Source organism: Eleutherodactylus coqui, chromosome 5 (assembly GCF_035609145.1).
Source record: "Eleutherodactylus coqui strain aEleCoq1 chromosome 5, aEleCoq1.hap1, whole genome shotgun sequence".
Taxonomy (NCBI): domain Eukaryota; kingdom Metazoa; phylum Chordata; class Amphibia; order Anura; family Eleutherodactylidae; genus Eleutherodactylus; species Eleutherodactylus coqui.
The window spans coordinates 265,422,692-265,434,992 of NC_089841.1; the positions used below are offsets into that span (position 1 = coordinate 265,422,692).

At 45.6% G+C, this 12,301-nt stretch overlaps 1 protein-coding gene across 2 annotated transcripts in view; it reads right to left on the reverse strand.

Annotated features, from left to right (window-relative positions):
- SSBP4 (single stranded DNA binding protein 4) overlaps nt 1-12,301 on the reverse strand; it is a 398,281-nt gene that overhangs the window by 309,335 nt on the left and 76,645 nt on the right. For both annotated transcript variants that reach the window (XM_066604633.1, XM_066604632.1), the window contains exon 2: nt 2,690-2,762. In XM_066604633.1, the coding sequence (XP_066460730.1) occupies nt 2,690-2,762 (73 nt within the window). The remainder of the gene's footprint in view (nt 1-2,689; nt 2,763-12,301) is intronic.

Sequence of the window (12,301 nt, forward strand, 5' to 3'; positions counted from 1 at the left end):
CAGGGCATTGAGCAAGGAAGCGCTCACTTGTCGGAGTCGCTTGCTTTTAGCTCATCTAAACACCAAGCGACTATCTACCCATGTAAACAGGCAACCATTCATCTATGAGCAACTGCTTGTTTGCAGAGGTAAATGGAGATGGGAAGCTGGGTGAGGTCTCCGGTGCTCGCCCTCCATTCTCTGAATGACTATCGCTCCTGCGTGAAAATTTTTATGTGCCTGACAGTCATCACATTTAAGGTTCCTCAAGCCCTTGCAGGCAGGGTCCTCTCTCCTCCTATCAATGTTTTAGTCAATTAGTATAGGTTTAGTGTTCCTGCCCTTTTATATATGTAACATTGTATGTCAGGCCGAAAAAAAGACACTTGTTCTTCCAGTTCAGCATATTACTTCCCCCTCCCCAATTTGAACCAAAGGAAGGCAAAAAAAACTCCAATGAGGTAGAAGCCAATTTTCCCCATTTAAAAGAAAAAAAACCTTCCTGACTCCAATCTGACAATCAAAATAATTCGCGGATGACCGACCCTTCTGAGAGTTATTAATTATTGCAACACATAATATTGTATTGCTCAAGAAAAACATCCAGGCCCCTCTTGTACTCCTATCGAATTCATCATCACCATGTCCTCAGGCGGAGAGTTCCATAGTCTCACTGCCCTTACAGTAAAGAACCCTTCTATGTTGGGAAAGAAACCTTCTTTCTGTTAGATGTAGAGAGTGCCTTCTTGTTACAGTCACAGTCCTAGGTATAAATAGATGATGGGAGAGATCTCTTCACTGACCCCTGATAGATCTATACATAGTTATTAGAGCGCCCCCCTTATTACAGTCCTGGGTATAATAGATGATGGGAGAGATCTCTGTACTGACCCCTCATATATTATACATAGTTATTAGAGTGCCCCTTGTTACAGTCCTGGGTATAATAGATGATGGGAGAGATCTCTGTAATGACCCCTCATATATTATACATAGTTATTAGAGTGCCCCTTGTTACAGTCCTGGGTATAATAGATGATGGGAGAGATCTCTGTACTGTCCCCTGATCTATCTATACATAGTTATTAGGTCACCCCTCAGCTATCTTTTTTCTAAACTAAATAATCCCAATTATGATAACCTATGTGGGTCATTTATTACTTTAGTTGCCCGCCTTTGTACCCGCTCAAACTCTGATATGTCCTTCTTGAGTACCGGTGCTAAAAACTGTCCACAATATTCCATGTGTGGTCTGAGCTGTGACTTGTAAAGAGGAGAACAATGTTCTCGCCATGCGCCCCTAGACCTCTTCTGATGCACCCCATGATCCTATTTGCCTTGGCAGCAGCTGCCTGACACTGGTTGCTCCGGTTAAGCTTACAGTTAACTAAAATCCCCAAGTCCTTTCCCACGTTAGTGTTTCCCAGTAATTTCCCGTTTAGTGTGTAATGGTGACATGTATCTCCTCTGCTCATTTAGACCCCCTGTTTCCATTTGTACAGCTCCCTGGAATTAAGATGCCTTTTAAAATAAATTAATCATAATAATATTCCATCCTAGAAAACAACAGGCACAGATTGTACTATGGCAGCCATAATCACAGACAGCACGGTCCACCATAACAGAGCAGACATGGCACTCACTGACAAACAGAACACAACCACATCCATTAGAACACTCCTAATATTCACCTTACACTGAGAAAACCCATAAATCTACTGACCTGGCGCAGAAGGTGAGACGCCCATGGGGCACGGATGGGGTACTTGTTGTGCCGGTCATCCTCTCTACCTCCAGGCTTGTGTGATAGACATGATGATTAGTCAGTGTAAAATGTCTATCGATTTGTACTAAACTAGACGTATTATGTGTGTTTTGTGACTTCAGCCTAATGTGGAACTCTGCTGCATAAGGAAAGAGTTAAATCACAGTGTTATATGTTATTGCTTGTGTTCATCTTGAGTGTTTTCCCAGTCCTCCCCATCCCCCACACAGAATCTTCTTCAACAAAGAGATATCTACTTTTAGTTTCAGGTTTGAGCACATGTTTGTAAGACAAAGACTTGCTTATACATTGGAGTTGAGAGAAGGTGGGCAGGAAGGAGGGGGGATTCTATATGATCCGGCAAATGAGAATTCTATATGTTACTGATGTAATCTGTTGCACGCCCATTAAAGGGCAGGTGTTATGCTTTACAATAAATGGGGCCGTCTGGGTGTTTCTGCCCAGAGAGCCATTTTGGATATGAGACTGATAGCTTGTGTCTGATCTGGTCGATGATGTGTGCACACTATACAATTTGGAAGCTACAAAATACCCCGAAACCTGCTGGAGAAAACCAATGTCCAGCTCACTTGTACAACATACACTACTTAAAAGTCTAGAAACTTTACACCTAAACAAAAACCTGTTCATGTTGCTGCAGAAAGCAGCCGGACTAAATACACGGCATCGTCAGGAAGTGTCCGGACCGGACACACAACACACAGCTTTAGCTTCTGCTTCACGTTGGCCGCTTTGCATTGACCGTTGCCCGGATCCGCACTTGGCACTGGTATTAACCGTTGTAAACATTTAAAACACAACAATAGTAATAATAATAAACACCCTCCAAATCTTTCTTCTGACAAACTTGAAGATAGCGCCATCTCAACATATGACCATGAATAAGGAAATTGCACAAAATATCTATGAAACACAAATTCTTACCTCCGACAGGAAAGTCTGTGCAGATTTCTGAGCTCCGACATGCAGTAAATACTCGTACACATATAAAGCTAATCTGAAAGAGAAACAGGAAAAAATTAGCATTTGCAGCGATAAAATGAGGCAGTGCGGCTTCAGATAACATATACATATCTAAGTGGATTAATCATCATGTATTAAGATTGGATTTAGAAAGAAATTTATGCAAAAAAACCCTAAGAGAATATATTATACAATGAGAATCCTGGGAAATTGTGGCATTATTTCGTTTTCTTTTATTTCCTGTTAGTTCCAAAAAGTAATTTTAACAGTCAACTGTAACAAATCTAGAATGCGATTACATGTTATTTGACAAGTATTTACTCTGACATATAAATAAGTGATAGCTCATCAGAGGGCACTGCAAGTTGTCAAATAGACTCATTCGGGCAAGAACTATTGGCCCCAGCTCCCCCATAAACATACGTGTTCAGTTTGGACAAGTATATGTTTTCCAATAGGGAGTTAAGTGACTACTAGACACCTCGAACAGCTCTGACTGCAGGGAAAACCATAGGATCCAAAAGGTCCAAAGTTAGCCTGCCCAAGCCTTGTCGGGAACCTTTGTCCATCCCTTGTAGACATCTGATGGTTTATGGGTCTGACATGTCAAAATCTGTGAAAACTGCCATAAAAAAAATGTAATGTTTATGGTCGGCTAATTGGCAATTTTTTCTTGAAGGAAATAACAGCAAGTCCAAGAAATACCTAAACTGTTCACAAACGGCACCCCAACACACGCAGGGTGTCGACAAGACAAAGACATGTACTGCAGTGGAAGTGAAGACACAAGTGTGGATTAGAGGAGACCTAAGAGGAACAGGTAAAAGAAAAAAAAAGCTCAACACTGACACGATGCAAGTGATGCGTAAATGTATACAAAAGTCTTATCGGATATGAGACACTTACAATGTGCTCGCTGGCATATATCATGGATTGTTGGACCACTACATAAATAACAACGCTCATGTGGCAAACAGCCATCTAGTCTGACTGTTCCATAAACATTCATGGTAAATATGTGGGGTGCTACACATGGGGGAGGGGGTCAGTGTTACCCATGGTGTTTAAGGTTGGAGGTTATGTTCGATGAAGAGGGAGTAGTTTAGGGAGTTTCTGTGGTTGGAGAAATCATATGCTCAGAGCTAGTGGACTAAAGATGGAGCAGAGCACCAGTGGAGGACAAGTGTCAGGACTCGAAACAAGGAACCTCCTGCACTCCAAGCAGTAGCCCTTCTTATTAAGCTATCCAGGCCTTTAGACAAATCCCTCTGCATACTTTGGCCTTGTTTTTCAGATCCTATTATCTAGCCCATGTTCTAGCTCTGCCAGTTCCTGACCAGGATTTCCTATAAAAGCCTGAGCCTGACACTCCTGCATTGCATTATTATTGTGCTCTTTGTCTTGATCAAGCGTCATCTCCTAAACCTGCTCTTCTCCTGCAAACGTGACTACCTGATAAATACTTCCGGCTTCCACTTGACTACGCTTCCTGCCTCATCCACTGTACTGCAAACATGACTACCTGCTGATGACTCCAGCTTCCTCCTGACTACTCTCCAGTCCCACACAGCTACTACACCTGCGGCCCCTATCCATCGCCAGTAAGACATTACAACAAAGGTGGTTTGGAGCTGTGGAGAGGTTGTTAGAAAACAAAGAAGCAAATATTTGGCAGAACAAATAGGGGAACAGGTATGTATGAGGGGTTGGGTTTTAGTTAAGTAAATCGGGTGGAAGGTAGAGAGAAAACATAGAATTTTAGTTTTTTCTCACCCACCCTCCCCAAAACTTTAGATCCAGAATAGTGATTGCGAAGTTTTACTGTATAATTTTGGTCTGAGGTATTAATTGGGCACTTTGCCTGGGGTCATAGTGATGTTGTGAGGCACACAGCAGACCGGGGGCGGTTAGTGGAGAGGTCATGGCTGTGCAGTCAGTCCTCCATGATGGCTGATAGACAGCCAGGTGCAGGTGGTGGCTGCAATGTACAGGTGGTCGCTGGAGTGATTTGGCTACCACAAATAGTTATTTTTTTATTTTGAAAGGGGAGGGAGTAGCAGGTTAACCCCTTATCAACTGTCTTATATTCCACCAAAATCGCCAGGATCCACTAACATTTATCTATAGTGGAAAGGCAGCTCAAGTGCTATTTTTCATATATTGGATAAATAAGAAGGCAATTTCTTCATCGAGGTTTCGGAAATGTTTCTATGCAAAATCTAAGACCCTCTGAGAGCCTAGACTGCTACAGTTGCTGAGCTTATTTCTATTGTGGTCTAGATATCATTCGGTAGTGTGAGGTCCCAAGTAGACAAGCAGGTAGGTTGTCCGGTGGACACTTCCTGTTGCCTGTAGACTCTGTGACCGTGCAGCTAGAATTACCAGATGATCCCAGTTCCATTGAAGAAATTGCTGTGGTTAGAAGAGAGGTGAACTCGTTTTACTTCTTTTTTCAGTTGAAGATCATCATTACTTGGGTGGGAATATTTTGGTTATTTTTTAAGGTTCAGCTGTCAATGTTGGACCAAATACTGCAGGAACGCACGCTCATCCATTAAAGGGATATCGGTGCCAATGTTACTCTTATCAAGCAGATTACCGCACTCTTCGGATGTTACTTAATACCCCAATTTGGCATAAGCCAAGGATAAAGCCTCGGAGTAATAAATCCTCATAAAATGGCTTCAGGATTTACCTTTTTTCTGTTATTACGATAGTTATACGGTTACAATCACACACTGAGGTTTTGTGGAAGTTACCAACTGATTTCACATCTTGTGAAGCTCTAGGTAAAACATATTAAATTTGGTGGCATTTCACCTACGGGTCCCTTTACACGGGAAGAGTATAAGCACCTCACAGCTGTCCCACGGACTACCGCTCGACCATCCCTTAATCTGCTTTACACAGGAGTGATAACCGTTTGCGTGAATGGAGGCGTGCAGTGGGGGGGGGGGGGGGGGGTTGTTGCGGACGGTTCCCTTCCGCCTCCACTCACAGTAAACAGGAGTTGATCAAACATTGAGTGGCCCCTGCTTACACGAACCAACAGTTCTTGTTTTTTTAATTTTGCTAAAAACAAGTGACTCCAACAAGTATGTGGTTTGTCGCTCAGTGTTCCGTTGGCGGCTACATGTACACAGGACAATGATTGCTGAATTCGCCATGTAAGGGTACCTGGACTTGGCACAGCTGTATACTATCTTACCATGGATGATGCATTGTTATAAGGGGCCTCACAGCTCGGTGCCTTCAGGGACCCGTTGCCCTTATCTTTAATAAATTATATAGAGAAAACCCAACTACAGGAAGCACAATCTGATGTACAGCACAAAACTGCGTCGGTGAGACTGAGCGCCGTCCTGCTCCGGCACTTCTTTACCCCTTTAGTAAGATTCCACTAATCCACATGGAAGCTACACAAACACAACAAATAGCACTGTTATAAAGTATCTTAACAGCACCTCAAAAACTGTTAAGGCGGAGCTTTCTGTGATAACATCAAAACTAGGAATCCTTCTCGTCTCCCCAACTGTTATTAGCATAAAACCGCGTGCGTGGATTTAGTGCGATCACTTTGGAGCTGAAGGGGTTGACAGAAAAAAAGCAATACATCAGCAAAGTGTTTTCATCTCAATTAACCCAGTTTTGCAAGCATTAAGGACTAATACAAGGAGGAAGAACAGTTCATTCCTGTAATGGTCTCACTGGGAGACTGGCCATTAGATGCAGCTTGCTGTACACTTAGAATATATTGAACACCGGAGTTCAGGGTTTTCTCTCCATCCTGGATTTAAGCACTGAAGAACATCAGCGAGGAGTTCACGTATTATTATCTGCAAGGGAACCGAGGCTCCCATAGAACCTGTGTGCGCCGTCCAGGACTGCAAGGGATGGATAGGTCCTAATAAAAATACTGGAAGTGTTGGGGCTTCTTAAAGTGCCGGTCATGGCAGAATCAGAGCTGCAGCCTGTGATTGGCTGAGCACAATGAAATGCGCAAGACATCAGCAGCAACTCCCTGGTCCCTAGTGCTCCTTAGCAGCAGAGAAGTGGGATTTGGGAACTTCCATCGATGTTGATTCACTGCTATTCTGCTACATTAAAGGGGTTTTCTGAATAATTGGTGGCGGGGGGGAAGGGGGGGGGGGTGCAGAGTATATAAAAAACGCTGCGCTCACATCCTCCGCTGCAGTCTTCTGTTTGCAGTGGTCATGTCTTATTTACCCACCTGACTGCTGCAGACAATAGAAGGCCCGACAGGGATGTCATCAGTGACTTCCCATCACCCTACCAGGGGCTTCTACATTAGAGGCTCACATGACAACTTTACGGGACATCACCTTTCAGGTGTCGTGGAACCACAACGCCGAAATGGCAGCCTGAGACCAGAATCCTGCAGATTTCTGCTGTGAAGTTCAAGCCTTGAAATACAAGAGTTAAATCCCAATCCCAACAGTTCCATAATTAAAAATGAGACCAAATCGGCACCTTAATGATGTGGATTTGACCACTGCAGGTTTACAGCACAATTGCTGCGCACTTCCGATGTGGAATGGCCAGAGTGATTTTGCCTTGTGTATAGCTGGTCTAAGACCTACTCATTCAGGTTGGTGGCAGAGCTGTGATCCTCTGAAGTGTCGCATTAACCATATTCATGACTTTGCAGTTGAATACTAGTATAAATTCATCAGGTGGTCAGATGTTTCTCTAGTCCACTTGTTTCCCTCCATAGGTAAGATAGGCAAGGTCCCCTGGTGCGAGCACCAAGTCATGACAGACTCCTCGGGTGACGTTTTCTTGGCAGACTGTTTTTGTGGGGTGGTTTGCCATTGCTATCCCAAGTTATCTTTACCCCCCAGCAAGCAGGGTGCTCACTTTACCGACCGGTAGGTTGAGTCAACCTTGAGCGGGCTACCTGACCCAAGTAGGGTCATTACATGTTCTTCAGATACTTTCTGTGGATACAGACTACCAGACTCTTTACTGGTCTACCCCTACCGGATCCCATGTCCTGCTACATGTTCCTGAAGGGAGCTGCTCCACCTAACTAGTGAAATACAGTCACATTTTTATAAATCCTTATACAATTTGTTTGAAAAACTTCACAAGACAGACCTTCCTTTAATCTGGAAATCTGTAATAGCAGCAGTGCAGCACGAGAAGCAGTAAAGGTAAGGACAGGGTATGGAATACTCAGGGACCGTGCTAGGAGAGCAGCGTCTGACCTCGGGGACCGTGCTAGGAGAGCGGCGTCTGACATCGGGGACCGTGCTAAGAGAGCGTCGGCTGACCTCGGGGACCGTGCTAGGAGAGCGGCGGCTGACCTCGGGGACCGTGCTAGGAGAGCGGCGGCTGACCTCGGGGACCGTGCTAGGAGAGCGGCGGCTGACCTCGGGGACCGTGCTAGGAGAGCGGCGGCTGACCTCGGGGACCGTGCTAGGAGAGCGGCGGCTGACCTCGGGGACCGTGCTAGGAGAGCGGCGGCTGACCTCGGGGACCGTGCTAGGAGAGCGGCGGCTGACCTCGGGGACCGTGCTAGGAGAGCGGCGGCTGACCTCGGGGACCGTGCTAGGAGAGCGGCGGCTGACCTCGGGGACCGTGCTAGGAGAGCGGCGGCTGACCTCGGGGACCGTGCTAGGAGAGCGGCGGCTGACCTCGGGGACCGTGCTAGGAGAGCGGCGGCTGACCTCGGGGACCGTGCTAGGAGAGCGGCGGCTGACCTCGGGGACCGTGCTAGGAGAGCGGCGGCTGACCTCGGGGACCGTGCTAGGAGAGCGGCGGCTGACCTCAGGGACCGTGCTAGGAGAGCGTCGGCTGACCTCGGGGACCGTGCTAGGAGAGCGTCGGCTGACCTCGGGGACCTGCTAGGAGAGCGGCGGCTGACCTCGGGGACCGTGCTAGGAGAGCGGCGGCTGACCTCGGGGACTGTGCTAGGAGAGCGGCGGCTGACCTCAGGGACTGTGCTAGGAGAGCAGCGGCTGAGTTCACATGATAATACGCCAGAAAAAAACATACTAAGAGCATGCGGCAATTTACAAAAAAACACAGCAAAAGTGAGATGAAACACCACAACAATAAAACACAATGTTTGTATGGATTTTCATATTTTACGGTTGACCTACGGCCAACATGGCATATTTTGCCAGCAAAAAATTTACTTAGTCTTTTTGCAAAACCACTGATTTTATTTTTTTTTGGTGTTTTGACTATGTGTGAAACCAACTGAAGTACAGCAAATGACCTTTCCTGGAATCCTCTTACAATAAAGTCACATGTACACCGGTCCTACCGCGGCACCATTAGAAGGCTACCGTTTCATATAGTAGCATTCAAAGTTTGTGCAAGTTGTAGTGTGTTGCATCGCATGTGATACAGCAGATATATGACTAGTGGAGGATACGGCGCAGTAAGGAACTGCCATACAGCTTCACACTAATGAGGGTGTTCTGCTGCCTCCTTCCCATCAGCCAGAGTTGTAGCTAGACTTTCCATCACCCTGGGCAAAAAAAACTGTTTGGTGCCAGCCCCCTTACCCCGGATACTTGAGTCTTCACTTCCAGGTGCAGGGAGTCGGTAATGATATCACCAACACCAGGGTCACGTGATCGGTGCTCACGTCAGCCGGTAATTAGCTGTGACGGTCGTGTGACTTGGTGTCAGTGATGTCAGCACTCTGCAGCAGTGGGAGAGTGGGAAAAGTCATATCTTTTTATTTTAAAGGGGTTGTCCCGCACCGAAGCGGGTTTTTTTTTTTTCAATAGCCCCCCCGTTCGGGGCGAGACAAACCTGATGCAGGGATAAAAAAAACAAAACGGGTAGTACTTACCCGAATCCCCACGCTCCGGTGACTTCTTATTTACCTTGTGAAGATGGCCGCCGGGATCTTCACCCTCGGTGGACCGCAGGTCTTCTGTGCGGTCCATTGCCGATTCCAGCCTCCTGATTGGCTGGAATCGGCACACGTGACGGGGCGGAGCTACGAGGAGCCGCTCTCTGGCACAAGCGGCCCCATTCAGAAGGGAGAAGACCGGACTGCGCAAGCGCGTCTAATCGGGCGATTAGACGCTGAAGATTAGACGGCACCATGGAGACGAGGACGCCAGCAACGGAACAGGTAAGTGAATAACTTCTGTATGGCTCATAATTAATGCACAATGTACATTACAAAGTGCATTAATATGGCCATACAGAAGTCTATACCCCAACTTTGTTTCGCGGGACAACCCCTTTAATACAGCAAGATACTGAACATCTTTTTCATAGCCAACGTTCGTGACGAGCCCTCAATGAGCGCCACACAGCACTGCATGAAGGCTTATTTTCGGCAGGATGACTTGCAGTTTTCATGGGTGCAATCTCGTATTCTGTGAAATTGAGAGAGACAAAAAACGGCTTTTTTTTTTTTTTTACTAAATAACCTGCGCTAGAAATGTAATATTTTATACTACAAGTTGTTACTGATGTGGGGATACCAATTAGATGTAGTTTTTTTTTTTTCAATATTCAAATCATTGGGCAAAAAGGTTTAATATTTTTTTTCCTGTAAAAACCTTTAGATATCACTTTCACCAGTCACTGTGGCATCTGCAGGGTTAAACTGCATAGAAAAGTGATTCGATGAGCAAGTGTTCATCTTTTCCCTCCTTTTTAAGGGAAAAAACCCATGTGTGTCAGAGAGGAAATATGTTCTCTGATTGATAATGGGGGGGGGGGGGAGATAACATGAAGCCTATGTCATCCCTTTCATGGGACAGACAGGAGAATCACAGATTCTCCTCACCCTACCCCCTCTGCTCTGCATATAGACGTGACCGCTGTGAATTCAATATTTCAGACCCCAATTCAAATGACTGAAGCTCTGATTCTAGAAGTACTATAGACATTGGTTTCCTTTTAAAGCCAAGAATCCTGGCTTTGAAACAATACCCGAAGCACATCAGTAGCATCTGAATTAGAACAAGCTCAGTTTTTCCAAAACTGTAAGAACTAGCTCTGATCCAAGTAAACTGTAGGGGGATAAATTACTAAATTGGTACACACCCTCCCCTCAGTCGTGACTGCACCCGGGGCGCATGCCCCCCCCCAAGCTATGCCCCTGCAATCAGCTGTCACCAAATTTCCAGTATAGGTGACCCCACTGTTCTTACATGTAATAGACATATCTATGGTCACTGGTAGTTTTTCTGAGGGACACAGTTAACATCCCATATTGAAATTAGCAACATTATAACCCATCATTGCATAAAGCAGATGTGTCAAAAATAGAAAGAAAACGCAAACATTTTCTGAAGTATTTGAATTATCACTGGGAGTTTTAGACTATTAACAAAAACTCACTTTACAAAGTGAGGGTCTTCGGCACTCTCACACATGCGCTTTTTACTGCGGCGGTTTCCTGATGCTGTGTGCCAGAGTGACCTCAGTCAATTTCTTCATGTCCCTTTTTGTCAAAATTCAGACATCACTGTGAATTTGGCCGTTTGCCCGAGCTCGCTTGCATCAGTAGTAAAATAAAATCTTTTACTCCTTCTAGGTTTCTCGGTCAATAAATAAAGCCGTGTCTCGGAGTAATCCTGCGCTTCCAAGTACAAATGCTGAAGCGCGGTAACTAGGATGGGAAATGGTAAGCTTAAATAAAGTCCCTTCACAGAGGCCTGTCCCTGCGGGAAGTCGTTTATCTTTTTAAGAGTTTATGCAGTTTTTTAACACCTGGCCAATTAACTCCAACTTTAGCATTAAACAGAGGTTAATGAAGTGTGGGTAGAGATGAGCGAACGTACTCGGTAAGGCCGATTTCGCAATCGAGCACCGCGATTTTCGAGTACTTCCCTACTCGGGTGAAAAGTACTCGGGGGCGCTGTGGGGCGGGGCGTGGCGTGGTGGAGCGGGGGGGTAGCAGCGCGGAACAGGGGGGAGCTCTCTCTCTCTCCCACTCCCCTCTGCAACCCCTCGCTCACCCACAGTGCCCCCGAGGACTTTTCACCCGAGTAGTGAAGTACTCGAAAATCGCGGTGCTCGATTGCGAAATCGGCCTTACCGAGTACGTTCACCCATCTCTAAGTGTGGGGGAAAGCTCCTGTTAAACTAATTAACTTTTTTTATGCAAATATTGCAACTTTTCTGCTACTGTGATAACATATGGGAAGGAGATGAGCTTAAGAGAACATTTAGAGAGCAAAGATACTGTTCTGTAGGAATGTCTATCAACAGTTGCCTAACCATAAAAGTATGGACTCTTAGGGCTGATTGACACACACGTATCACAGGGCCATACAACCGGTCAAACAGAGACTTCCATAGTCACTGCTGTACTTCTGTAGGACTCGAATGTCATATGGAGACATGGAATTGTTTTCTGTTGGATGTCATAATTTAGACATAAAAAATTAATGGAAACCATGGTAGGGTCCGTGGGGGCCACATTACAGAGGTGCAGTACTCTCCCCTGGAAATACTGCATGTGGAGGTAAGTGGCTGCCTAGTTCACCATTGCAGGAGAAGAAGATCAAATATATGGAACATGAAATCAAAAACACTGCTCTGCCTTTTAAATGGGTTTTCTGGTGATAT